Source organism: Platichthys flesus, chromosome 12 (genome assembly GCF_949316205.1).
Source record: "Platichthys flesus chromosome 12, fPlaFle2.1, whole genome shotgun sequence".
NCBI classification, from domain to species: Eukaryota; Metazoa; Chordata; class Actinopteri; order Pleuronectiformes; family Pleuronectidae; genus Platichthys; species Platichthys flesus.
The window spans coordinates 18,482,317-18,508,033 of NC_084956.1; the positions used below are offsets into that span (position 1 = coordinate 18,482,317).

General features: G+C 41.3%; 1 protein-coding gene across 1 annotated transcript; it reads right to left on the reverse strand.

Annotated features, from left to right (window-relative positions):
* Window positions 1-566: 566 nt before the first annotated feature.
* On the reverse strand, window positions 567-23,277 carry btaf1 (BTAF1 RNA polymerase II, B-TFIID transcription factor-associated). Its single transcript, XM_062400903.1, has 38 exons — window positions 22,867-23,277; window positions 21,552-21,675; window positions 21,217-21,331; window positions 20,056-20,199; window positions 19,395-19,594; window positions 17,791-17,930; window positions 17,411-17,537; window positions 16,686-16,745; window positions 15,622-15,711; window positions 15,448-15,543; window positions 14,936-15,112; window positions 14,554-14,694; window positions 14,312-14,436; window positions 13,336-13,456; window positions 13,075-13,179; window positions 12,117-12,266; window positions 11,476-11,621; window positions 11,145-11,319; window positions 10,812-11,015; window positions 9,435-9,855; window positions 9,144-9,328; window positions 8,884-9,040; window positions 7,933-8,042; window positions 7,601-7,802; window positions 7,258-7,406; window positions 6,998-7,150; window positions 6,343-6,464; window positions 5,637-5,804; window positions 5,390-5,467; window positions 5,171-5,300; window positions 4,915-5,056; window positions 4,669-4,799; window positions 4,395-4,517; window positions 3,910-4,062; window positions 3,539-3,750; window positions 3,285-3,444; window positions 2,776-2,946; window positions 567-1,678 (listed from the first exon to the last, which is right to left on the reverse strand). Exons 1-38 carry the CDS (start codon window positions 22,878-22,880, stop codon window positions 1,538-1,540), a joined length of 5,562 nt encoding a protein of 1,853 aa, XP_062256887.1. The 5' UTR covers window positions 22,881-23,277; the 3' UTR covers window positions 567-1,537.
* Between the last annotated feature and the right edge of the window lie 2,440 nt (window positions 23,278-25,717).

The window sequence follows — 25,717 nt, forward strand, 5'->3', positions numbered from 1 at the left end:
CTTCAGACTTTGCAGTCCCCATTTTCATTTCTAATTTTTCTGTACTAATGAGCAAAACCTGATTAAACGTAGTTGTATGACGCTGTGGAACCTTGTCGTCTTTTGCATGGCATCCTCTCCCATCTCTGTGCTGGACTAACTCTGCGTTACACCACCAGAAATAAGTGTACTTGTATTCATCTATCTCTACAATGGATTTATTTTCCCCATTCAGATTGAGATCCACATGAGGCCGTTTCAGTGGCTGATAGAAAGGTCAAGTTTCCAAATTAAAAACTCTTACATTACTTAAAAATTAAAAAAAGATCCAAGCCATCAAATTGCCTCAATACAATTCTATATATTGCAAAAATTGGATTAAAGCAGATCTTGTTCTGCTGGCCACAAGCAGAGAACAAGTTTTGATTTGCAGCAACACATTTATGTAAATGATCCTTAAATATATAAGCTAATGTCAGAGGAAACTGAGGTTTGCTTGAATTTAGGTTCATTCTTATCTAAATATTACTCTTTGATGTATAACCACACCATCTGCTGGCCAATAATGTAAAAAAAATAAGATGTAGTTCAAAGGTTTGTAGAATTTATTACAATTCCACGATCATAAACAAAAAGCAGCAATTACAGAAATATGTACAAGTCTATTATTCTTTTAAAATACTTGTGACAAGTTTCAGGTACCAGCTTCAGTCTCTGCAACGCTGATCAAGTCCAGCACTCTCCCACGTCATTTCTCTCTTCTTTTTTTACACTGGTCAACACGCATCATTTGTCCACTGAAGCCTGATGGCCACAGGTCATGAGAATGGATTCTCCTGACATAGTAAAAAATAACGCCACCTGGAGGAAGGGAATCATTATGTCAAGCTCCAGTGGGGCTATAAAAAGCCAGTAAACCGATGAAGTGTGGTTCCTCCGTTGAGCTTGGTGCCAGCACTCAGTTTCCTTTTGCCATACCCAGGTGTTGACAGGAGCGTGTGGGTGCAGCGGTGCTTTAAGACTCTGTGATGGGGCAGAGGGGCAGCTGGGTAATGGAGTCTGGAGCTGTTAACACTGTACTCTGGCAATGCAACATACAAGGAGGGCAGAGGGTTGTGAGCGTAGCACCTGGTGCTGTAACTGTAAAATATAAGTATAATGCACATTAAGAGCAGAGGAAGGTCACTGGACAGCGCTGAGGCTGCTGTTAACTAACACTGAAGACATTTGTCGTTAACAGTACATCGTCATCATACTGTAGATTCGGTTTGTAGTTTTGTAAAGGCTTTGAAGGAATTATGGGAGGTCAGAAGAAGAAAGTGCTTTAACACTGACTGACAGTATATATATATGTGCACTTACATGAGGATTTAGTTCTTATTTTGGCTGTGTTTTGTTATTGCTCTGGGACATGTACTGCAACGGTTACCATGAGTGACTCCTCATGGCATTTTGAAGGTGTAACTGTGGGTTTGGGGCAGGTGACCGCACCAGTGGGGTTTCGCCTCTGGCTCTGACCAGGTCCTGCTTGGTCTGCACACGGAGGCTGCGTGGACTGCTACTGCAGGGAGTGCATGAAGCTGTCCAGGTTGTACTCTGTGTCGTACTGCTGCTGGTCCCATAGCTCTCCCAGGCCGTCCACGACCGACTTCATGGAGTTCTTCCCTGAGGTCGACGGCACCTGCTCACCCTTCTCATCCTGAAACACATTTATAAAAACACAGAAGTTCAGCCAAACATGATGTGTTGTAAAATCCTGCGAGCAGAGGCCTGCATGTCGGGATCAGGTAGGAATGTGAGCTAACAGGCTTCTGTTGGATCATCTTGCTCTAAATAGTGAGATCTGCAGAAATTATATTTTGTCAAAGCACTTTCAGTCAGGGGAGTCCATTATCTGGATAATGACATAACATTATCTGAAAACCATCTATATTTATAAATTTATAGCCAAATAAAGCCAGTGGGAGACCTGTGTTTAACTCATTGCACGGGTAAGTTCAAATAAAGTTTAACAAACAGGTTTTTGAGGAATACTGACAACAAATGAACTTAATAACCATGTACTCAAAGTTATCTACAAATCAATGTTTTTTGTGATTGTATCTGAGGAATTTGTGATTGTACCTGAGGAATCTTAACAATTATTTCAGTATTGTATTATATTATATAGAACTTGATGATGAAGATGTTCAAGTCAGGTCAGCCGGAGAGTGAGGACACGCAGACAGGAGACTCTGACAAGGTAAAAGACGACCAGACCTTTAATGTTAGTCTGTCCTGATCCTAAAGCAGCGGTGGTTATAATTATGCAGTGGTGGGAAATTACTAAAAGAAATGAACATAGCAGAAAAGATTTATGTCCATGTCTGCACCGCGATGCATCTAAGAATGAAGACATTTCCCCACCTCCAGTCACTTTCCAAAGCCTTTAGCACAGCAAAGAAACTACATAACATTTTTCCCTATGTTTAAGTTAAGACTTTTAAAACCATAATGAAGAGATTTAAGACCTGTCAAGTGCAACAGATAGAGGAATACCACAGACCCACAATTATTTTCACTTCCCCAAAATGGAAGATAAGGTAAAGTAGGAGAGTAGAGAAAAACCCTGGATATTAACTACAGGAAGAGATGGCCTCCATAGTCGTACCCACAGCCAAGCTGAGTGAACTAAGATGACCAGGGTGTTTGCAGTTCAATGTTGGTCTCATTTGTAAATTCATCACATACTCAGATTTTAGCTCCCTGACATCTGTCGAGTCTTCATATCCGACACAAAACACACTGAGGTCTCACCTTGTCGAGACTGAAGAGGTTGAGGAGCTGGTCGGTGCCCATGCTCTGCAAGCTGGAGTTTTCCTGGCTGATGATGGTGTTGGCGATGCTTATCTTGAATTTCTGCAGACCCATTATCTTCTCCTCCAGAGTTCCCCGGGTGATCAGCCTGTACACGTTCACGACCCGTTTCTGCAAAAACGGACACAATGTACTGAGTGGGACAGTCGGCCTTCTCTTGTCGGTTTAATTTGGTTCATTTTGCATAGCTGGTTTCAAACAAGAGCAGCGATGTCACACAATCCAACGCTGTTTAAAGATGGTGTTTAATAATGCAGCAAGGAAACCCTGATGAACAAGTTGCTTCCTGCTGTGCAGCTGCATCTTGGATTCAGTATCACCTTCGTGCAAAATTAAAACTAAAGATTTCCATGTTGTGGAGAACACAGCCCGTAGCGTTAATGTTCAACAATAGTGATCACTGCTGGCGTGTAGTGGTGTGTAACCTGTAATAAGCTACATGTGTCTACCTGTCCTATCCTATGTGCACGGTCCATGGCCTGCAGGTCCCTCATGGGGTTCCAGTCGTGTTCTACAAACACCACAGTGTCAGCACCCGTCAGGTTCAGACCGAGACCCCCAACATGTGTGGTCAGCAGCAGCACGTCAATGGATGGGTCATTATTAAACCTGAGGGGAAATGAGAAAAGGACAAGAATTTATCATAAGTGGATTCTCACATTCACAATAAAAGACAACAGACTGTAGTAATCAATCCACTGACCTGGAAACAATCGAGTGGCGCAAGCCGGCCTGCACGCTGCCGTCCAGCCTCAGGTAGGTGATTGACGGCAGTTTGGATTTCAGCAGGTCTTGCTCCACAATGTCCAGCATGCTCTTCAGCTGACAGAAAATGAGCACACGATGCTGGGCCACCACCGATTCAGTGCCCCCCTCTGCTCCTCCTCCACAACCGAGACCACAGTCCAACAACAACTGAAGAAGAGTGAAGAGAGTTGATCAGCAAACCATCAACAGAAACTCTCATTGGTCGGGAATGTCTCCTTCACAAACACATTATTAAACCTCATCACCAGAGACTGCGTTTAGTCTTAGTTACTGGCTGATCTCAGCACACACTTCCCTGCACATTACCTGTTTGAGAGCAGAGAGTTTGGGCGCGTGCTGAATGTCCCGCAGGCTGGAGTTTTGATCCGCCAACTGCTCACTGATGCGTTTGTACTCTGGATGCTGAGGCGTCAAGACCAAGCTGGGGTGGTTACACAGCTTCCGCAGGTACTGCAGCGCCTGAAACATGTAGAAACGCAGGATAATATATATATATATATATATATATATATATATATATATATATATATATATATATATATATATATATATATATATATATATATATATATATATATATATATATATATATATATACACACACACACACACAACAAAAAGGCAGCCCAATGGGTTTTGGCCTCTAGTTAGACTATGAATCAGTTTTTTTAAATGAGTTTGTCCCTGTTATGTTTGTCTTGTGCACAAAGAAAGAAGAGGAAAATAAATTCAACACATTTCTAAGACCTCAAGGAAACAGAATAACAGAATAACAGAATAGAACTGGGCACCTGGAAGACGTGGCCTGTGGCCTTCAGTTTGGGCTTTTCCTCCTCTTCTGTAGAGGCCACAGTGATGGTGTCCTCCACACTGGCCTTGGCTCGAGACTTTGCAAAGTCTTCATACAGCTGAACCTGCAGGTGGCGAGGAAACATACCAGGTTCTTACACTTCAATATAACTACAACCAATAGCAACGAAAAGCAGTAGTCACAGTGTTAATGTGTTTATAATGACAGACCAACTGTTTGCCTGTGGCCATTAGATAGTGCAGGGAAACAAGTACCTGTAAAGGACTCAGGTTGCAATAATAGTCCTGAATGATTTTGGGAGGAAGGTCCTGGAGGACGTCCACCTTCATCCTCCTCAGCAGGAAGGGCAGCACCTGTCGATGTAGAGCCTCCATGGCCAGCACACCTGGAGGGAGCAACCAACATCAACCACAGTTAATATCCTCAACTTAATATGGGATATAAGGAACTGTAACAGTGGAAGGAAAAAACATGTCAGTGTTTTCGGAGAGCTGACTCACCTGCCTCCTGCTCCCGTGAGGAACTTTTGGCATCACGGCTCGCCAGGATGGGTTTACCATAACGTGCAGCAAACTGCCGTTCTGTTCCAAGGAACCCAGGCATGAGGAAGTCGAACAATGACCAGAGCTCTAAGACGTTGTTCTGAGGGTAAAAGGGCAGGACAACATGATATTAATGATTTGACGAGAAAAATACAATAAAATAACCTCAATTCCAAAGGCTAAATTTCATTCAAGATCTAAGACGGCTTCTCACCTGAATGGGAGTTCCTGACAAGATGATTCGGAAGTTGGCGGCCAACTGCTTGATGGCTTTGGAAAGTTTGGTTTTCCCATTCTTGATGACATGACCCTCATCAAGAATACAGTAATTAAACTTGATATTTCTGAAAATTATGAAAAGGGTTTTAGAAAGGGACACCCACTTCTCAAACACATAAACATAAACGCATATTATTGCTGGAACAGCACTCACCGGAAAAAGTCGATGTCATTTCGCACCACATCGTAAGAGGCAATCACAAGATTGTGTTTCTTCACTTGGTGTTGCAACCTAAAAAGTAGATTTTCATGACTTCCATTAGGTGGATGTAAGCTTAATGAATTGAATGTGCACTAATGACAAACATATTTATTATATAATAATGAACCCAGTCTTTATTACATAAGATTAGCTGTGGGCACATGAATCATTGTCTTGCAGTAAACTGACTAATCCTTACCGCATTCGTTCAGTAGGAGGCCCAGTGTAGTGCAGAGGGTTGAGGTATTCTTTGCTGCAGAACTTGCCCACTTCATCCACCCAGTGGCCAGTCAGTGTGGGAGGACAAACCACCAGGGAGGGCATGGGGCTGCAGTCTGCAGCCGAAGTCTTGGCATATTCCTGAGCCCTGAATAGAATATTACACACACAGTAGGCTGAGTCAAGTCTATCTACACAACACTATGAAAATGACAAATGAAAATGACAAATGAACATGGAATCAGACCACTACATCAGAACTGGGACAAATGTCTGTTGAATTTCAAACTCTGCTTTGTGCAATCTTTGACATTGCTGTACCTGGCATTTTAATAAGTGAAAAGCATCTTATACAACACTTTTACAAACTGTTGTTTAACATAAGCTTAGATTTTGTAGTTTAAATCTTTTTAAATATAATTTAAAGTCATCTTATGAACCATTTTCAGACATGAACTGCAAAAAATACTTACACAATAAACCCTGAGTTATTTCATGTCTGAAAGCAGCTATAGAGATATGGATTGTGTCTATGTTTTCAGTTTCTACATTAAATAAAAATAGTACAAAGTACAAACTAAATGGTTCGATATGTCATTCAGTGACAGGTGACGAGTCACTGGCTGATGCTGTACAATTTAAAGTCACACAGTAGCAACACAAATGGAGCCGTTTGGACTGTGTACCTGAGGTAGTGATCTCCTGCCAGAATGCAAATTGACTGCAGCGTTTTTCCAAGCCCCATGTCATCACACAGGATCCCGTGCAGCTTGTACTTGTTCAGGAAGGACAGCCAGTTCACTCCGTCCTGCAGGATGAGACAGAACAACACTGAAAACACCAACACACAACTGAAATAAAAAGTAGCCTATTCATTTTAAAATGCAATGGGTTTCACAATGACATTTTCTCCTACATCAGTTATGGTAGAGTTGTTGAAAACCAAGCATCGTTGTGTTGCCCAACAGCTGTAACAATGGTAACAGCATTTTAAGTGGATTTCTGCAATGCTCCATTAAAGAGATGGATGGCTGAGCTCAGCAGAGCTGCCAACAACCACCATTTATAGACACACCCCATCTCCACCTTTAAATCTACTCTGTCAGGAAACCCATTTCTCATCACCATCTGGGTGTCTACATCGCCGGCCTGCAGCTCTTACAGCGATTCCTGAATCTGGCAGAAAAACGTTCACGCTCGAGGTGTAGAGGCAGGTCGGATCAAAACACTTCATTGTTCCACAAGTTGTTTAAATGTGTAAAAACACAGGGGGTGAATCTTTCATCTGCTGCTTGAAGGGGTTTCACAGAGATGCAGTGAACGCAGAAACCAGACACTCACCTGCTGGTACTTCCTGAGCTCAGCCTTAATGGGCACAGGGATCTTATAGTTCTCCAACTTTCTCCCATCTAACAGTTGCTCGAGGAAGTGGCGTTCTCTGGCTTTCTGGCGGATGAGGTCAGCAGACATGGCTGGAGGGTCTGGTATACCTGCCTGGTAGACAAGAGGAAAAAAGATTACAGTCAGAAGTAAAGCACTTGATGACAACGAGATAATGATCTCTTTTGTTTGCTTAAAATCTTCGGTTTGACTGATCCTACCTCCAGTGGCAGTAGTCGGATGAGTGTGGCAAAGCACTGGGTGGCCATAAAACGAATACTATCACTGGGGTCGCTCATTCGGCCCAGAACTGGGACAACCAGCAGCACAATGTAAGGTACGATGTCCACATCCAGCTGCTCCATGACACCTGGTTCAACGTCGGTCAAGGAAAGTTTTGTATGGAAAAGATAATTCAAATCCTGGCTGCTCTTCGATCCGAATTATTTTGTTTTTAAACAGCATTATTTTTATACTTTTAAAGATTACAGCCTTTCATTCTAGGTATTAAATAGGGAGAGTGGAATCTGAAGATTAGAGTAGAAGTCACTGTGTGAAGGATACAGGCTAGAGCCTCGATGGCTCCCTCCTGTTTGGTACAGTCGTCGATAGCAGCTAACCAGGGCAGGACACACTCGAGGAAACTGTTCATGGTCTCCAACATTGCCAGCTTACTAAGCACGCCCACACAGCGTGCGGCCATGTGACGCACAGCTGTGTATGGATGCTGCAGGCAGGTGAACAGATCTGGTAGGTGCTGCAGCAGCTGCAGAACGGCATGAAGAGAGAAAAATACATTTAATAAAGGCTCATCACTTTTCTCCTGCTGCTAAGTGTGTTTTTAACTGCCCTTGTAAGTGATCAAGCAGACGTGAGAGAGCAGTACAGATTCATACCAAAGGTTTCAGTTCAGAAGCCATGGCGCCAGCAATGACCTCCAGAACCTGCAGAGAATTGACCAGTTCCTGGGCTGCAGCGTCTCCCCTCTCCAGCTGGACCTGCCTATCTAGAACACACAAGAGACGCACAGTGATTCAGTGGAACATGGCCACTGAGATAACAAGACTACATACAATCACTCAGTTTATGTCAATATAGAAACAACTGTGTGAACGTTAAAGCCATTTAAAAAAAACATACTGTACTCAAATTACAGGGGTTCAAAATAATTTGACACTTGGCCACTAAATGATTCTTGGGCAGTTGTGTGTTTCTTCAGTGTCAAATTCAACAGTGTCTTTGTCAATGTACAAGAGAAGACTTAGTAACGATAAACTCAGATTATCCGCCACAAGATACTGGTAAACTTCAAACAAAGAGGCCAGGCTGCAGTAAAAAAATATAAGAAACCAGTTATTATCTGGAACAAAGCTTTATAGATGGATAAAACTAGAAATAGCAGTCAGCAATCTTTTTTTTTTCAGAAATCACCATGACCTTAGAATTTGGGTGGTCCAAGATAAAGTGTGCCAAATTTCAACAGATTACCTTGAGACTTTGTCAAAATAACACTCATGAGCCCAAAAAGATTTACAATAATTATTCATAACATTAAACCTGTATGGGCTGTTCATTAGCCAAACAAGTGGGGCATCTTAGTAAAATAAACTGCTTTCTATGATTTCAAGACAACTACAGTTTTAATATGAATTTTTATTCTAAAATGCTACATTTAAATCAAAAAGAGCAGAGGTCTACAAGCTAATTAACAGAGTATTTGAGCTTTTTACAAAACACATTGAAAGTGTACTGCTGGAGGCTGCCATGTTGGAAAAAACACGTTAAAAGCTAGACATCCCTGTTGATAAAAAGAAAAGAAAAAAATCAAATTAACCCAATCAGCATACCAATGCAGTGATCTTCAGTCACCACTGTCCTCAGTGGTCCCACTGTGTTGTCCCAGAGGTACGGAAGAGACTTGGTGAGGTCTGCACTGAAGTGCTTGGCAACAGTTGTTAGGGAGAACTCGGCCCCTCTTCTCTGGATGAGAAATGGCTTCCTGCTCTAAAAAGAACAAATGAATAGGGGAAAAAAAGGATTGAACACAACCTGTAGTGAATAAAAGATAAATGTGAGGCAAATGTTTGTTGGGCAATTCCTCTGTTACCTCATCATTATCAGAACTGATGGTGCTGCCAGGAGGAAGCTCTGTGGAGGGGGCCTTTGGGGCTTTAGGGGCTGGTCCTCTCTTACTAGTGATGGCAAATGCTGCTCTTTGGTGACGGTACAGAGTGATGATGCCACGGGTCTTGTTGACCATATGATGCATGCAGTCTTTCTCCAAACCACTGACTGACAGCATGAGAAATAATAGATAAAAATAGCCAGCAGCATGCGAGCACAGTCAACATGTTGGGTAAAATGACTTTAAATATCCCCAAGCATCAACAGCTCTTACCTTTGGCATTTTCCTGTGTGGGGGGTACAGGGCAGGCAGATGAGGGTGTGACTGCAGAGTCCACGCAGGCTGACGCACAGAGGTTCTTGATGATCTTGGGGTTGGGGCACGGTGCGCGTCCAGCACACTGCTGTAATAGCTTGGCTATGAAAGAAGCAGTGTAACCCTGAATCAGGGTGTTCTCCTCTCGCTTGATGACCTCCATTAAAGGCCTGACCAGAGGATTCAGCTTGTCAGGAAGCACTTGCAGGTTAATCACTGCGCAGGCCGTGAACATGTGGACGCGCAGATGCAGCTCTTGCCATTCTGTGCTGGTCTCCGTCACCGTTGCCTGAGCCTGTTGACGTTTACCGTCCAGCGCCTGCCACTGTTTGGACTGCACATTCAGACCTGCTGTTGACTCTGTAAAGATGGTGGTTACCTAGGGAACAAGCGAGAGGAGGAAGTGAGTGACTGGAAAGAGAGCGATCTGTTACAGAGGGAAATATCCATTAACCTTTGGAGCCGAGAATCAGCTGGGTACCAAGTCATTAATACCAGAGCTGTCAGTGCAGGGAATTACAACTTGGAAAACAAATTACAGTGAGGCCATTTGAAAACTTGTCAGGGATGCAGCAGAATACTATGACAGCTAAATGTGATAGATTTAGTTGCAAAGTAATTTTACTAGTAGTCTTCCCATGTAAATATGTTCCCCTTAATGTGTAATTTCAGTCTATTTTGCGCTTTAAGTCTTTATCCCGAAATTTTAATATAAATACAAGCTTCATGACGTGTCAATCATGTTTTCAGGTGTTTTGCTGCATTTTTCACATGCTCTAAGGCATTTCAGTGAGCTGTTTGACATGTTCAGGATCAACTGGTTCAGAGCAATGAATTTTTAATTCATGTCTCAATAATGGTAGCATATCAAACTAAACCACTGGCATCCTGAAATAGACTTGAGGATAGTTTTGCAGCACCTTGATAAGATGAAATTCTCCTCCTTCCTGGCAGCTTCTCAGGTTTGAATAGACTTGATATTTTCATTTTCTTTTGTAAAGATGTGAGAGACCAGAAGCTCCACTTAAATCGCCTATTGTGAATTTTTGGAATGAATAGAAAAAAAAAAAAAGGCAGCAGACTGCGTGCGCAATGTTTCGGGGCATGACGATTTTTATTGCACAATAGATAAATATACTTAGGAGCTTAGAAAAATACTTTGTGTGAAAAGACTAAGCTTTTACTGTTGGACGATATTTCAGAGGCGCTACACTTCAGTCTTCACATCCCCTTAACATGCATACTAGAATGGTACTTATTGACGAGGGAACGTTTATAGGTTCACATGCCTGTTAAAAAAAAATCAAATAAAGTTAGTGCATGTGTATGACTCACCAGTTCATTGGCTTGGTCAATGGTGAAAACACTACAATTGAGGCGTTCTTGAAGGTCTATGTTGGATTCAGCGAATAATCCAATGAGCTGCTTGCACTCATTCTGCATACGCGTGAAGGGGATGGCAATTTCGTCGTAGTACAACTGCTCAGAAAGAATGGCGAGAAGACGAGGCTGCACCATGGATGACACCACCTGACAATCCTGAGAGAAATTGGAAAGATGCAAAGAGATATTTGGCCTTTAAACACATGATTCTGCTCACATCCGAAAAGGTCTTTATTTTTTTTAATCATTCCCACAACAAACAAACTCAGTGGCCAAACTGTTCACCTTCTGCAGTGTAGACCACTCGCAGAGCACCAGAGCCACAGCTATACGCTGCAGTGCTGACTTGGAGTTGAGATGGAAGAGCAACAGCTGGCCTAAAGACTCAGCTGGTCGGATCTCCTGAGATGCAGCGTTGAGCTGAGGGTCACAGATACACCTACACAAAGCCCCCAGCAATCTGCATAACAGAGATACAAAGAGAGCAGGGAAACAAAATCAGTGCTGTTATAATATTTAACAACAATGCATCTGGTAATTCATGTTTTTCCTTGAGATTAAGTAAGTTTCACCAAATATCTGAACGTTTTCTTTTTAATGGAACAATGAAACTTACTTGGCAGACATGAGACGAGCTCGTATCACCACATAGTCCCTCGTCACTGAGTCATCGGTCACTGTCTCTGCGCCTGCTATGTACTCCTGGACCGTCTCCTTCACCTGAATGGTCCCCTGACGTGCCTTTGAACCAGCCTTATCCAGCTGCATCAGCACAAAAATTCATTATTACAGTTGAATTGAAGTACACATCGTTTTATTTTCATCACAAATTTAGCATGGCAAAATATCAGGCAGCCGATTTCCATCAGGCATTAAAAACATGCTTCTCCTTGTTTTATATACAAACATGTTGAGTCGTTGGAACATGGAAAGTAAAACTGTTTCCATAACTCGGTTTAATGCCATCTCAGCATTCAGCCACACCTTATTAAACAAACTGGCTATAAAGTTACTTGTTGTTTGAATGCCATATCTCCGCTGCATTTCTGTGTCCTCTGACTTTTGAGATTTCTAAGTCTCTTCAGATGAACTGTGACTGAAAGACATTTGCATTGTTTCCATGACCTTGTGGGTAAAATCTGTTACACGATCCCCTACCATGGGATGTATATTACTGACATAAAACTGCACACACTATAAACACATGAATCCAGCTGAACATGGAGAATGATAATAGCAATAAAGAATGAGTGCAACCTTGGAGCGAGCTTTCACTTCCAGCAGCATGTTGTCGTCTATGGGCATGTGTGAGGCCTGCATCATGAGGCACAGCCAGGCTCCCATCCACGGACAGCTGGCTGCAACCACGTACTGTTGAGGGGCCTGAGAGAGCAGCTCCATCCAAACCTGCACACAGCAATACCCAGTCAACAAATAACTCAAAACACAAAATGTCATTCATACACAAGAAATTTAAGGAAAAAATGTATTTAAACTTAAAATATACACTTTCCATCTATGCTAGACCCCGTCTTGAGTGTTTTAAATAGTTGTTTACATGCAGCATCTATGACACTGCTGTCTGTGCTTGGAGGGGTATCCCCACTTACGACTCTCCCTGAGGTTTCTGCCTTTTTCTCCCTTTAGTTCCCCCCCCTCTCCCTAGTCAAGAGCTAACGACAGAGGATTAGGCACTTTGTACAGAGTGTTAAGCCTTAAGGCTGATTCATGAAATGGCATTAAATCAACGCTGTAGGTTTGTGTGCGAATGGCTCTGCAATTACTCCAGTGAAACGTTAGTGGGCGTGGAGCCGAACCGCTTCAAAGTGTCTATGCTCGAGTTTCTTCTAGTTTCCGGTTCGCTTATTTAGAAATTCTCTGTCGTCTTGGTTTACTTCAGAACAACAGCCAGTGTTTTTAAGTTGGAGCTAATGGATGTTGTAGAGCAATTACTTTTGCTTAAAGAACTGCAACGTAGAAGAGAAGGTGTAAGGAGGAGATGGTCTGTACGACCCTAAAACCGAGTAAGATTCAATAAACACTTTCTGCTGGAACTGCGAAAAGCTCCTGCGCCACCTTGACGCATAGTTCTGTTTTTGGGGAGGTGCACATCAGGGTACAGCATGGAGTTCTGTGTATGGTACATAAGAAGTGTCTGTTTTGCTTCTTTAGGTCATTTTACTAGTAAAGTTATAATGTGGGTGAGGAAGCAAACCTTCTGGATCAGTTCAAGGATTTCCTCATTGCTTTCCAGTATACACGACTGGAACATGTGCCGGAGCATGTCTTGTAGGATGGGGTTGATCCAAATGGCACAGCTCTGAAGAACAAAATGCATAACCCACCACTTTATCAGAAAAACTAATATTAGCTACAGTTAAATCTGTGCACTAAACATTTTTTACACGATGATTATAAATTGGAGATAATTTGTTATATTTTATACGAACGTCCTTTTGGTCCCAATCAAATTTACCTGGTCAGCTTTAGAGAGCAGAGTGAAAAGAGTTTCCAGTGCTGCACGTCTTACTGATGATATAGTGTGTCTCAAAAACGGCCAAACCCGAGGAACCAGGACTGTTAATGACTGCTGCATGCTAGAGTGGACAAAACAGTGTATGAATATAAATCAATTAAACAATAAAAGGATCTGAACAAAATAATCACAAGGTTACATTTTGCTACTCAGACTCAAAAGTCAGTGCTTATCTAACTGTGTTTTGAACATGTCTGCTCAGTGGTGCATTGGAAGTGGAACACAACAATACAACATGACAAAATAGATGGGCCAATATTGAGTTTCTAGAGAAACCGGATGTAGGTTTAGGACATTTATCCCATTATGTAAAAATACATTCCACATGTCAAACAGTAACCAAATATCTGCCTTAGCTGTAGGGTTAATATACTGAGTAGAGCTGAAATCTACTGTGTGAAGAAGCTGGCAACATGCATAAATGTGCTCTAGCAGCTGATATCATTTCATTGGACTTATAAACCAGAAACTCTTCTATTTTATGTGTAAAATACAAGTCATACCATATCCATAGACTATATGTGCTACAGTTACAGATAGAAAATATTAAACAAATGAGATTGTTTAAAATTATATTTACGCTAAAGTAAAACACATGCTTGATTATCTGAGGGATCTGAATAGGCTGTAGCTAATAAGCAGGTCAGAAATGTATCTGACCACATCTCCTATATTTATATTATAAATGAAATTCTCTCCTTTCGGGAAACATTTTACTTACTTGTCTCACGATATCTAGTATCTAGACTACATTTAAACATTATATTCCTTTTTAAGATTACGCCAGTATTACAAAATGTGGTGTGGTAAGTGAGCTGGCTGCGTCCTTCTGTTATACTAACCTCTCTTTATTCAAGAAAACATTTGGTATCATTTTGAGACAGCAGTAGTTAGTATGTGGCCTTCAGAGACTGACCTGCTCTGCCGGACCTGTGGATACGTGAGTAATGAGGACAGCAACGTCATGATGCTGTTGGTGGAAGCAGTGAGATCGTCCAGGTCTAAAAGAGCATCCCATAGTGTGTTCACTATATTGGGGACCTGGGAGGAACAAAATTTCAAGACTAAATTAAGACATAATGGGGACAGTATGAATAACTCTTCAACAGGGACTTAAAAACTCAATTTTTAAGGGAAGCTTGTTTTTGCCTCTCTGACCTTATTGGGCAGTAGCTGTACCAAGCCTTCTACCACAGGGATGAGGGCTGCAGCAGCCACAGCTCTGACATCATCATCTAGGTCCTGAAGGCCTACAGTGATGGCAGGGAGCACCCGGGGCAGTAACACAGAGATCAAGTCCTGAGGAAGAGACAGATGAATGTCACCGTATACGGCTACGAGATGGGACAGAAAGGCCTCTGCAGTGACATCTTTCCACAAGAAGCACATATGATGCCAGACCAAAAGAAGACTTTTCGTCCATGCACACAGTCTGCCCTACAGTTTGTATTCATGACCATACGGCGCTCAAACAAATATGTTATAGAACCCTGCTGTACTCATTTAACATCTCATCATTTTCAAAGAAAACAGCTGGTACCTGTCGGACAGCCAGGGCATACTTGATTCCTAGCAGGCCTCCATGACGGACCTCCCACTGGTCTTCTTTTAGAAGCTTAAGCAGGACGTCCACTGTCATGGAAACGCCAGTTTCATTCATGTGGCGAAGGGCCACACCAAGCGCCTGGGCACATGTCTCCCTGACAGGAGCCACCACCTGGGATAGGGAGAGAGATATAGGATGAATAATAAAACACAGAGCAACAGAGTTGGATGATACAAAGTTAGCTGAATAACTAGTTTGACTATTTTTCAATACATCTTGATGAAATTGGTCTTGTAGGTCAGTCAGTCACCATTTCATTGAAATGAGGCATTGTTGATGACAGTCAACAATGACTTCTTGAAATATCCTAGGACGTGCATAGGTTGCTAGAAAATTGATTGGTGGTTGTTGAGGGCTGAGTTGTGTTGTTGGCGAAGTGTTTAGGAGTAAATGTTTCTCTAGGAAATGTAACATACAGGAAAATTAGAAGGTTCTCAAATACCTACCTCATCAGATACAAAATCCCCAAAGCGGTCGAGAGCGAAGACACAGAGCAGCCGGATCACAAGGTCCTCTATCCACTCCTGATGCTGCCGCAACATCTGAAACAAAAACAATAGACGTTTCTGGCTGTGTTCTAATTCTACACAAGACGTTGAAATCCTGAGAACAAGAAATACCTGTTCAACAGTGCTTCCCACCAACTTCCCACCTCCTGCACCCTGGGATTTTAGGATTTCTCGAAGACCTGTACCTGCGCCATGACGAATCTGTAAACAACCAAATACAATTCAATTAGTCATTACATAAATCTTCCTTCAGTCAAATACAAAAGTGCTAGATTGTTTTTATTTTATGGTCTTATGTAAAGTTGCAAAGGGGCGGAAAGTGTCCAGGACCTTTCCGTTGGGAAGTTAAGCTAGGGAATTTTGGGAATAAAAAAAAAAAAATGCACTAATTAAACGCTGAGCAATAAAAAAAATCATTCAAACTCTATTTTAAAGATGTTTGGAATGCAGCACAAGCTGCACGTTGAATTTCAACCCTCCACTGTGCCTTTCTCCATCACATGCAGAGATAATTCCCAGCATCCTGCACACTACAGCAGGGCTATTGAGGCCTGATGTAGTGTGCAGGACTAGTCAGGTAAGTTTCGATGATATTACTGGGGAAATATATAAGCATGCTGATTGACGATTGTTCATCTGTTCATCTAGCCTATTTCTAGTCATTTATCCATTAATTGTAAAATATTTTTAAAGATTTTTAAATTTCAATTGTTTGGCTAACTATTTGTATGTCTGGCATTGCTTTAATGTTTTTACCAACTTTTTACTCATCTTATTCCAGAGAACAATGCCACGTGCACTCTCTCATGTGTGGAGACATTTCACCCCAGCCAATGTAGAAGGAAAGGCTGTTTACATTTGCAAATACTGGGCAAAGACCTATGTAAGAATGCCACAAAGACGCAGAAGTATATAGTCAGGTGCCCAAAGTTTCATCAGGGCTCAAACCAGCCTATGACAAAACAAAATGTTTATATTTATGTCTGTAAATGACTAGGTAAATACACTTTATTCCCGTTTATTCCCGCTAATTCTCGTATATTCCCGTATTTTCCCATGGAAAGTTTCCAGCTTTGAATATTCCCGGAATTTCGCAACCCTAGTCTCATGTAAGTTATTGTACAACCACAAACAAATGTGTGTTTAGGATATAATGCAATTTAAACAATTTTTACCTCCCATGAAGGATTGAAGACGTCATTGCAGAGTTCCTCACAGAAGCTCTCCAGAGGCCACTAATGTGTCAAAAGAAAACAAGACAGTTTCGGCTTAAGACAACTTCCACAGCTATTATATTGTCAATTATACAATTTCAGAGCTCAACTGTGTGGGTTCACACATGCAACTAAAGATAGCGGCGTGCATGTGAAATGTATTTAGAGGATGTGATCAAATAACATGTTACAAAATTCAGCCGAAGCAGCAACAGAAAGACTGATAGCATCATTATGATGCCAACACAAGTGCTACATCAATGTAACCAGTGAAAGCTGTTGCAAAAGTTAACCAGACGAACTGCTTACAAAAGCTGCAACACCATTGACATCCCCCATGGCTACTACTTTTTTTATACCATTCATAGTTTACAGAGCATTATCCTGCAGCATAAACCAGTGAATATTCGCATGTGTCAATGTGAAATATTGCTTGATTGAACCAGGGTGATGAGGTCAGACACAAGGGATGAAAGATACACAGATTCACAAAGCTTTAACATTAACAATCATTAGCAGGTCAGTAAATACATTTATCAGCTTCAGGTTCTAAGGGTCTCGGCCTTTGCATAGAATAAACTGTCAGCACATAATGGTATCTATCACTAATTAAACTTGTTTTTGTTACTCATTCATCATTGAAAACTTGTATTAAATGGGTAATTGGCTTTTTTTTTATTTCTTACCTCTTCTAAAAGGCTGGAGTTATCTGCAACATTGTCGATTAGGCCTTTATGCTCCGTTGCCGGTTGATCAATAACGTTTGTCGTTTTCCTTCTTTTCTCTTCAGGTTCACCTTCAAAACTGTCATTACTATAGGAGAAAGAGATCACAGAAGAAATCATTTTATTATTAGAACAACATCAACTTTGCATATAAAGCCCCAGATCTGGCAAGATGAAATAATACCAAGCCTTGAAAACTGATGGAGCCGCATTTGACTTTAGGTCAAGAAACAAAAGATCCTTCTGTTTTTAGAATTTTTTATTAAAACCCAGAATAACCTACTCTACCTAGGAAAAAAACTCTTCATCCATCATAAACATTTTTTTTTGCATTATCTAACCTCTTTTCATTTGGATCCATGTCCCTGGATGATCGTTGTTTAGCCACTAGTTTAGCCATCCTCTTCGCCTTATTCTTCTGACGACTGCTCATGCCTGGTCGGAACTCTGAGTCGATCAACTCAGCAGCAGTAGCGGGTGGCTAAGAAAAAGTGAGAGGACATTTCTAAATTGGATTAAAGCACCAACATTGGAACAGTAAAGAGATGACAACTAAAGAACATGTTGGACTTGACTTCACAGAACTATGTAAACAAAAATGACCAAAGAATAGGAAAGCTGCGAGTGTGTGTGACTCCACAGTCGCAACGTTCAGAGTTCAACCAATATATTTACAAAGTCAATTTCAGTCTCCCCCACTAGCCCAACATAGTTCAGTTCAATCCAATCCAGACAAGGAAAAACAGATGCAACAAAAATAATCCATTTAATAAAACAATCAACTCAGGAAAGTGAAAGGGAAGTGTCCATGTTGCTTCAATAACAACTGCATTCCTATATACATTATGTACAGGGCACTTGTGGAAGCGTTGATGGTCATGTTGGTCAGTCAGTGTGGCATATGCTGGCCGGCAGCTCCAGGAGAAACTGCATTAGTAATAAACAATCCACCAAATGATTTCCTCCTGAGTCCGACTTTAGAGACGAGGTGTCTGCTCCAGAGTGTCAACAACGCGTAGAGGTAAAACATTCTCTCTGACTGCCACACTTATTGCTCTGAAGCTACTAGTCACTTCTGTGTGTTGGTTCATATTACGGAGGGTTGTGGTCCCAAATTTGTGGTGGATGCATATGCACACACGCAACAGGCTGCACCCTTTTTATATACAGTCTATGGCTGCTCCTGCTGTTTCGGCAGCAGGTGGGTTTGGGCAGGGTGATGTGTTGCGGGTCTGTCTTTGTGTATCGGGAACTGAAACAGTGGACATTTGGACAATTTGAGAATCCTTACACCCCTAGTATTAATAATCGAATTTTAACTGTTTTAAAACTTTCTGCAGCATGTCAATGAAGGTCTTTAAAATCCACTTTGTCAGACACTTTGAGTGTTATTATTTGCGGCCCATTTAACATACCAATGGGGTAGAAAAATAATGCAATATTGCACTGAAACTAGCAACAAAAATTAAAAACGCACCAAAATAAACCACAAGGTTTGAGTAAAAAAAAAACTGATTCACCATAGAGAGTGAGGCCAGTCAGGCCAAAGAGAAAATGAATCCATCGGCATGAGCATAATGCAGCTTTCTAAGCAGCTGTCCTGGTCGGACAAGCCTTTGTGCTGCAAAACAAAATCTTAACAACAAAACATATTCTGCTGAAAATCTGTAACTCTGAACTTCACAGTTCCACAGAAACAGCCTCCGTCATTGTGAGACAAGATACAACTGGCCCGTCTTGGCTTTACTAATTCAAGTTGGCCAGGAGTTAGGATTTGACCTCAGAGTCTCACTACTGAGCATCACACTGCTGACAGTGACAACAGACACACTTCCGGCCTTAAAACTCCTTTACCAATTTAAACTTTATAGACCCTGCAAGGCTTCCGCTTGTACAAAGAACCTTGTTAAAACAAATGCGCTCGAAGCTGAGAGGCTAGACCTACTAGATGGTTGCAGGAGCTGGATCCAGCTGTAGCTTTGCTTCCATGGGCTTTGAGTTCACTTTGTTGACAGGTATCGTCAAGGTCCTCATCATTGAACAGCTCCTCCGTGTTCATTCCAATAGCAGCACCAATGTCTAGACCCAACTTCTTCTGAAGAAGCTTCCTCTGGCGAGTGAGTCGTTCTTTAGGGTCCATCTCTCCTAAAGATAAAGACATGACATCATAGGAAAACTTAAGAGTGTGGAAAAATGGAAGAAGAGTACATTGTAGTTCGATGAGAATAATGTGTGTACGAACAACGGTCATTTAGAAGGTAAATGTATCTAGAGTCCTCAGTTAATTATAGGTTTCACTAAATAGGAGTATGAAGTGATGTGGGAGTAAATCTGGTGCACAAAGTTTGTTAAGCAAACAAAAGTCATGACAGAATCCTCTCAATGAAGTAAGTACTAACAGATTGAAGAATACAGACCCAAAGCTGTGAGCCAAACAGAAAAGCCAAAAACCATTACCATCCTCCACTTATATTTATAATAATTCACAATGTTCCTTTCCACAGGTTACACTCTCCACAAAATAATTTGCTTAACTTTTCTGTGCTTGTCAAGTGTAACAGTGTGGCTGCTTCTTCTGCTAAAAACACAAGATAAACACCACAAACCAGCTTTGTCATCTTGCAGCTCAAACTCAGCCCCGGCAGATCCCAGCAGAGAGGCCCCATGTTTGAGGAGGCGGGAGATGTCGAAGTGGTAGAAACTCAACCGGTCACAAGAGGTGTCCTCTGGAGATAAGTCTTCACAAGACTCTATGGGAAACAAACACGAGTCTCAAAGCTGCACATTCATGTCTCGGACTACTTTATGAATCAGAGACTATTTGTTATGATGCAGATCAAGTTGACTGTCTCTTTTTGCTCCATCCTCCCCTTTCATCAAGATCAATCTCTTATCAATAGAAAAATAAAACACAAGTGACATCACAACTAAACTCAAGGTACAACAGGGATTTCTGGAGTGTATAAACCAAATGAACATACACAAATTACACTCGACTGCTAAGGAAGAAAGGATTTGTATTTGGACTAATTTGTTTTTTTGAGTGTTGCATTATGGGTTGCTTATCATGCTGCTAGGTTATTGTTTTAAGGTCTGTCAATAGTGATTTAATCAGCCTTAAGAATGTTTGTGAGTATCATGAGTCAAGTTTATCATGGAGGAGTTTCTGAAGTCTGGTGTAATGTGTTCTGCCAGAACAGAGAAGAGCAATTCATTGATGAATACAGGTTTATAGCTATTCCTGATCTCTATACTGTTATAATGAACCAGGTGGAAAACCTGTCAATCAGGAAAATATCTGATGGTGAGCTCAACAAGTCTGAAGTCTGGAAAAGGTTAACTGTCAGAGAAAATAATTACATGAGAGGGAGAGAGGAAACAAGTCACTGCAGCAACTCAGTCAGCTGACTTGTGAACACTGTGACACTGAGCTGTCTATAGGCCTCAAACTGAACTAAGGTTTTACTAACAGTCAAATGGCTAAGGGAGGAGAACAGCTACATTCACTATATGTTGTGACTGGTTTTACTGATAATTTGGTATAGCTCAAAATATGATCCCATACAAAATTTTGAAGGATTCATTCGGAAAAAAAGTGCTCACTTCATTAGTTAATGCATTTGTTTCTCCTTATTTCTTTCTGACTGTGGTGAGAAAACCAACCTGACCAGTGTTATGTGTCATATTTTTGAATAATATTATAATGGTCTGAAAACTAAATGCCAATTAACATCTTCCAATACTTTAGTATTTAAATGAAAACCCACCTTCTTTAGGTTTGGGGGCCGGGTTCCACTCAGGAATATTCTTCACAATGGCCTCAACAGCTTGTCCTGCCGCTATTCGAGTATCCCAGTTGGGACTCCTTAGGTAGGTCAAGACCTTGTAATTGACAGAAAATAGATTTAATATGTCACACATGAAAGTATCTGGCCTATTAAAGAAATAAAAACAGAAAATAAAACTGTCAACACAAAGCAAAGCTTGCTTTGTAAAACTACTTATGGAGTTTTTCGCCCAAAATATTTCAAACGCCCAGGAGGATATTGTCATATGGAGGCTTGTGAATGATTGTTCACAGAAGGGTGTCTGCAATACAAACCTTTGATAGGAGGGTATTTAGTTCATGTGGGTGGAGTTTGACCACTTCTCCAAGCTGCTGGGCTGCTGCTTTCCTGGTTACTGGTGTTGTTCCAGTGTCAAGCAGGATAAACAAACGATCAAGTCTAAAGACAGATGACAAAAACAATACAACAAGGTCAACGGAAACCCTACAGATCACAGTTTGCACAGCACTGAACCAACATTCCGATTGCTCTTTTCAAATATTTGATAGTCAATTGTTCAAGGACAACGGTCAAACTTTGAATCCAATCGGGACAAACACAGAAGTGAAACATTTATTTGAGTATATTATAACTCTGGTCAAATTCTAAATTAATACACAAACAAAAAACTGAACTTATATCCATATTTGAGAGCAATAACTGGGATTGATGCAACAACACTTTTCTTGTGCACTTTTCAATAATTGTGTATACCGTTTATGTGCAGACTGCTGCATCTAAGTCTGTTTTTATCATTCATACATATTTTTATACCGTGTGTGCATTAAAGTGATTCACTAGACTCTGTTCGGCGACTACTTTATTCTAAATTAACTATGATTTAAGTTAATGATGACAGAAGCTGTTATGGCAGTGCGTGCATGCATGGATAAAACCATTATGTATTATTAATTGTTTGGCTTTGCACCAAGGCAACCTGTTCAACGATCGTGGTCTGGCCCCGAGGTCAGAAACAGGTCTATTAATAAAGAGGAGTAGATTAGAGATGGACAGGTCGTGATCCCAGGTACCACTAATACTTCAGCCTAATTACAGATAAGTCCACTTTGCTGTGGAAAAGAAGACCCCTGACACCACGTGGAATCATCACAACAATCACAACACTCGACCAGACCACGTAAGAAAGATAATACAGCACTGGGGTATTAGTTTGAGCATCGAAGAGTGGTCGCAACTTATCCAGCTTTAGCAGTGCAGAACCCGGGACCACGGGCAACCTATGACGGCATCTCATGTTTGCAAACTGGCTGAGCGGAGCCGTCATGACAGAGCCACGTTTCCTAGCCTGTGTGTCACTACAAAGCCCCGGTAGAGGACCACGAAACACTGGAAATGTAGTCAAACTTTTTTTTTCCATCTGCAGTTGAACCTGAGGCCAGTCTGTCCCCGGCCTGCAAGCCCGAGCCCTGAGTAGAGACTAGGTTACGCCATAATGCCACAGCTTGTTAGCATAGCAGCTATCATTGCTCCCCCGCCGCGCCACTCTTGGCCGAATCAAAAGAGGGTTAGCTAGCCGACTGTAAATGACAGTCGGACACACAGAAGAGACAGTGCGGGGGTAAAACTCACCTTGATACCGCCATGGTCGGAGCTTTTAAGGTCTTTCACGCCCCGCATTCAAAGGTCCAGCGGTGATGTGAGGACGGACCCCTCTTTGCCGTTTAACGTTCCCAACGCGCCAGTGAACAGTAGATGAAGTCATCAGCTAGTTAGCGGCTAACGCTAAGCTAGCCGAGGCCCGGGCTCCCGCTTGTGGCCACACCAACTCTGTCCGCCGAGGAGCGACTTCAGCGCCGATTCATGGCTTCAAAGTGCTCCCTCTTTGTCCCTGCGGTGTCTCCTCCTCACGAACCACTCGCATATCAATGTGCAGCTGGAGCTACCCCTCGGAGCTCTTAGCGGTCAAGTACTTCAGCCTGACGAGGTGTAAAGAGATATTTAGTCGCACGTTGAGGGCGAGCCACAAGACTGTTTTTATATGAGGAGCCATCTTGCATTTATTCCTTCCTCCAGAGCAGGCGGAGGCTGATTGGCTGGCAGCGTCGGCGGAGGACCAATCACAGAGCACACGAGAAGAGGAAGCGGATGAAGAGGAGAGAGGAAAAAAGAGAAAGACATCAGTTTACATCTGTCAGTGATGTCAGAGGAAGTGTTTCACGTGGCTCCAGAATATCTGAAGACAACAATCAACAGTGAGGTTGAGCTGGAGCTCTTAAATGTGAAAGATCTAAATTAACTGCTGTTATCTAAAGGACAATACTGAGACACTATAAACAAACTTTAATTGTAGTTGCTTGAGTTGATGCTGGTTAGATTTCAGTGGAATGACTTAAATCAAAACCATCCCCAAATTTTTTAACACTTTTCTTTTACCTATACTTTTAACTGTTTTATGTGCTATAGCACTCATTGACTTTGCTTAAAATATCATGGTCCAATTATTTGCAGTTTTTGATTGTAAATGATATTGTAACAATTAGCTTGTTGTCTTGGGACCAGACTTGAGTCCCTTTGAAGTCTACTGGTCCTGACAAGTTGAGTATTTAAACTGGAAGAGGTCCTAAGGAGGTAATAAAATAGTACTTAATATATGAAAAGTCTCCAAATGACTGCAGAGAGCCTAATCTCCATTGGTAATTGAAGACGTTTAAAAATGGATCTAAGCCAACACAAATTAAATGGCTTGCATACCTCATACAATCCTACATGTGATTGTCTATTTCTTATAGTAGAAAAGATATACAGTTAAACGCATTTAAAGTAAGTGAGTAAAAAATCCTGGATCTGTCCCTTAATCTCTCTACCAAAGTTTGGTCAAATCTGTAACATAGGTTATGCATAATCCTGAATGGAAACAGGGGAAATTATAACTTCATTGGCTCAGAAAAAACAGTACTCAGATTGAAAGACTCACCAGGTGTTGGAATATTCACAATTTGTTAACTGCTTTTATGCCAACTTTTACTGAATGTTTTCATGTTCACAGCAGTGTGATGCAATGTAAGGTTTCCAACTACAGGAGTAAAAGTGAACCCTACAGGGCTTTGAAGCTCCAGCACTTTGTTTCCAGAGTAGCTATCAGGAGTTATAGAGAGCAGGAAAAAAGAAGGCCTGCCTTCATGATTGACCTTTCAGAATCTGTCCTCATAATATTTCATGGTCTTTTAAATTGGGAGACTCTTATATTACAGATTTTATTTTTTTTTAAGAAGTTTTAGTATCTAGAGGGAGGAGTCCTATTTTTCTGCCATAAATGTGACAATTAAAAATCACAAGTGCAGTCTGACCTCTATTAGTTGAAGGTTTCTTTCTTTTCTTCCTGCAGTTGTTTGTACCCCATGGAGAACAACACTTCACAAATGCACTTTTTAGTACAGCAAAATATCAAAAATAATGTTGATGTTTTTCATGTAAATACAAATAAAGCCATACAAAAATGGAAAATGTGGTAGGGAGGAGGCAGCACTGCATGCATGTGATGAACTCAAATGATGCATTGTATATATCAAAAAGGAGAAACAGCTTAAACAAGAGGGCAGGTTTGGTGTTATGGAGTTGCATCTTGTACATCGCTGTTTGAAAGCATGACTGTCGAGAGGAGCAACATGATTTTGAATTTGAAATGATATTATCACATAATAGGCACACTGCAGAATTTTTGTTATGAAACATTCTTATGCAATGTCTAAAATAAGCACAGGCCTTTGCAGTTTGTACATGACTGATCCCATTTAGATTACAGTGAATCCAGTTAAATCTTTTCGGGCAAAAACAATGTATACAAGTGTAATATAGTATATTTTAATGATCAATATACCCTTCTATTTAATAATCCAACATATAATTTTCTTTAGAGAAGTAAAACTGAAATATTTCCATGACCCAGATGTGTCTTCAACAAAAAAATCCAGTTTAAGTGAATCATTTTTAGGTAGTTGGTTGGTGGGTGGTTTGTCAGGAAGTGGCTCTGTCACAGCTGCTTAGTACACGTAAAAAGTGATCTATATATTTAAACACATTTTTCATGTTGTCACAAAAATATTGTGTACATTCAGGCTTAACCATCCATCCATCCATTGGATGAGACGCGGGGTACATCCTAAAAGATCACCAGTAAGCACAAAGCCAACAGTAAAACAGAGACAGAATAAACTTCCCTCTCCCACCTTTGGTTTACAGTCTTCTATTAAATCAACTACCATGCATGGCCTTAGGCCGTGAGAGGAAGCCACACAGACATGAGAATATGTAAACTCACACAGAATTCAGGGTTCCAACACGAAACATTCTTGCTTGAATGAACAGTGCTAATCACCTCACCACTGTGCTGCCCTAGACTACACATATATTCAATATAGACTGCGCTATTGAGCTGGGCTTAATGTCACCCATGCACCTGTTCGATTCGACACCTTGCTTT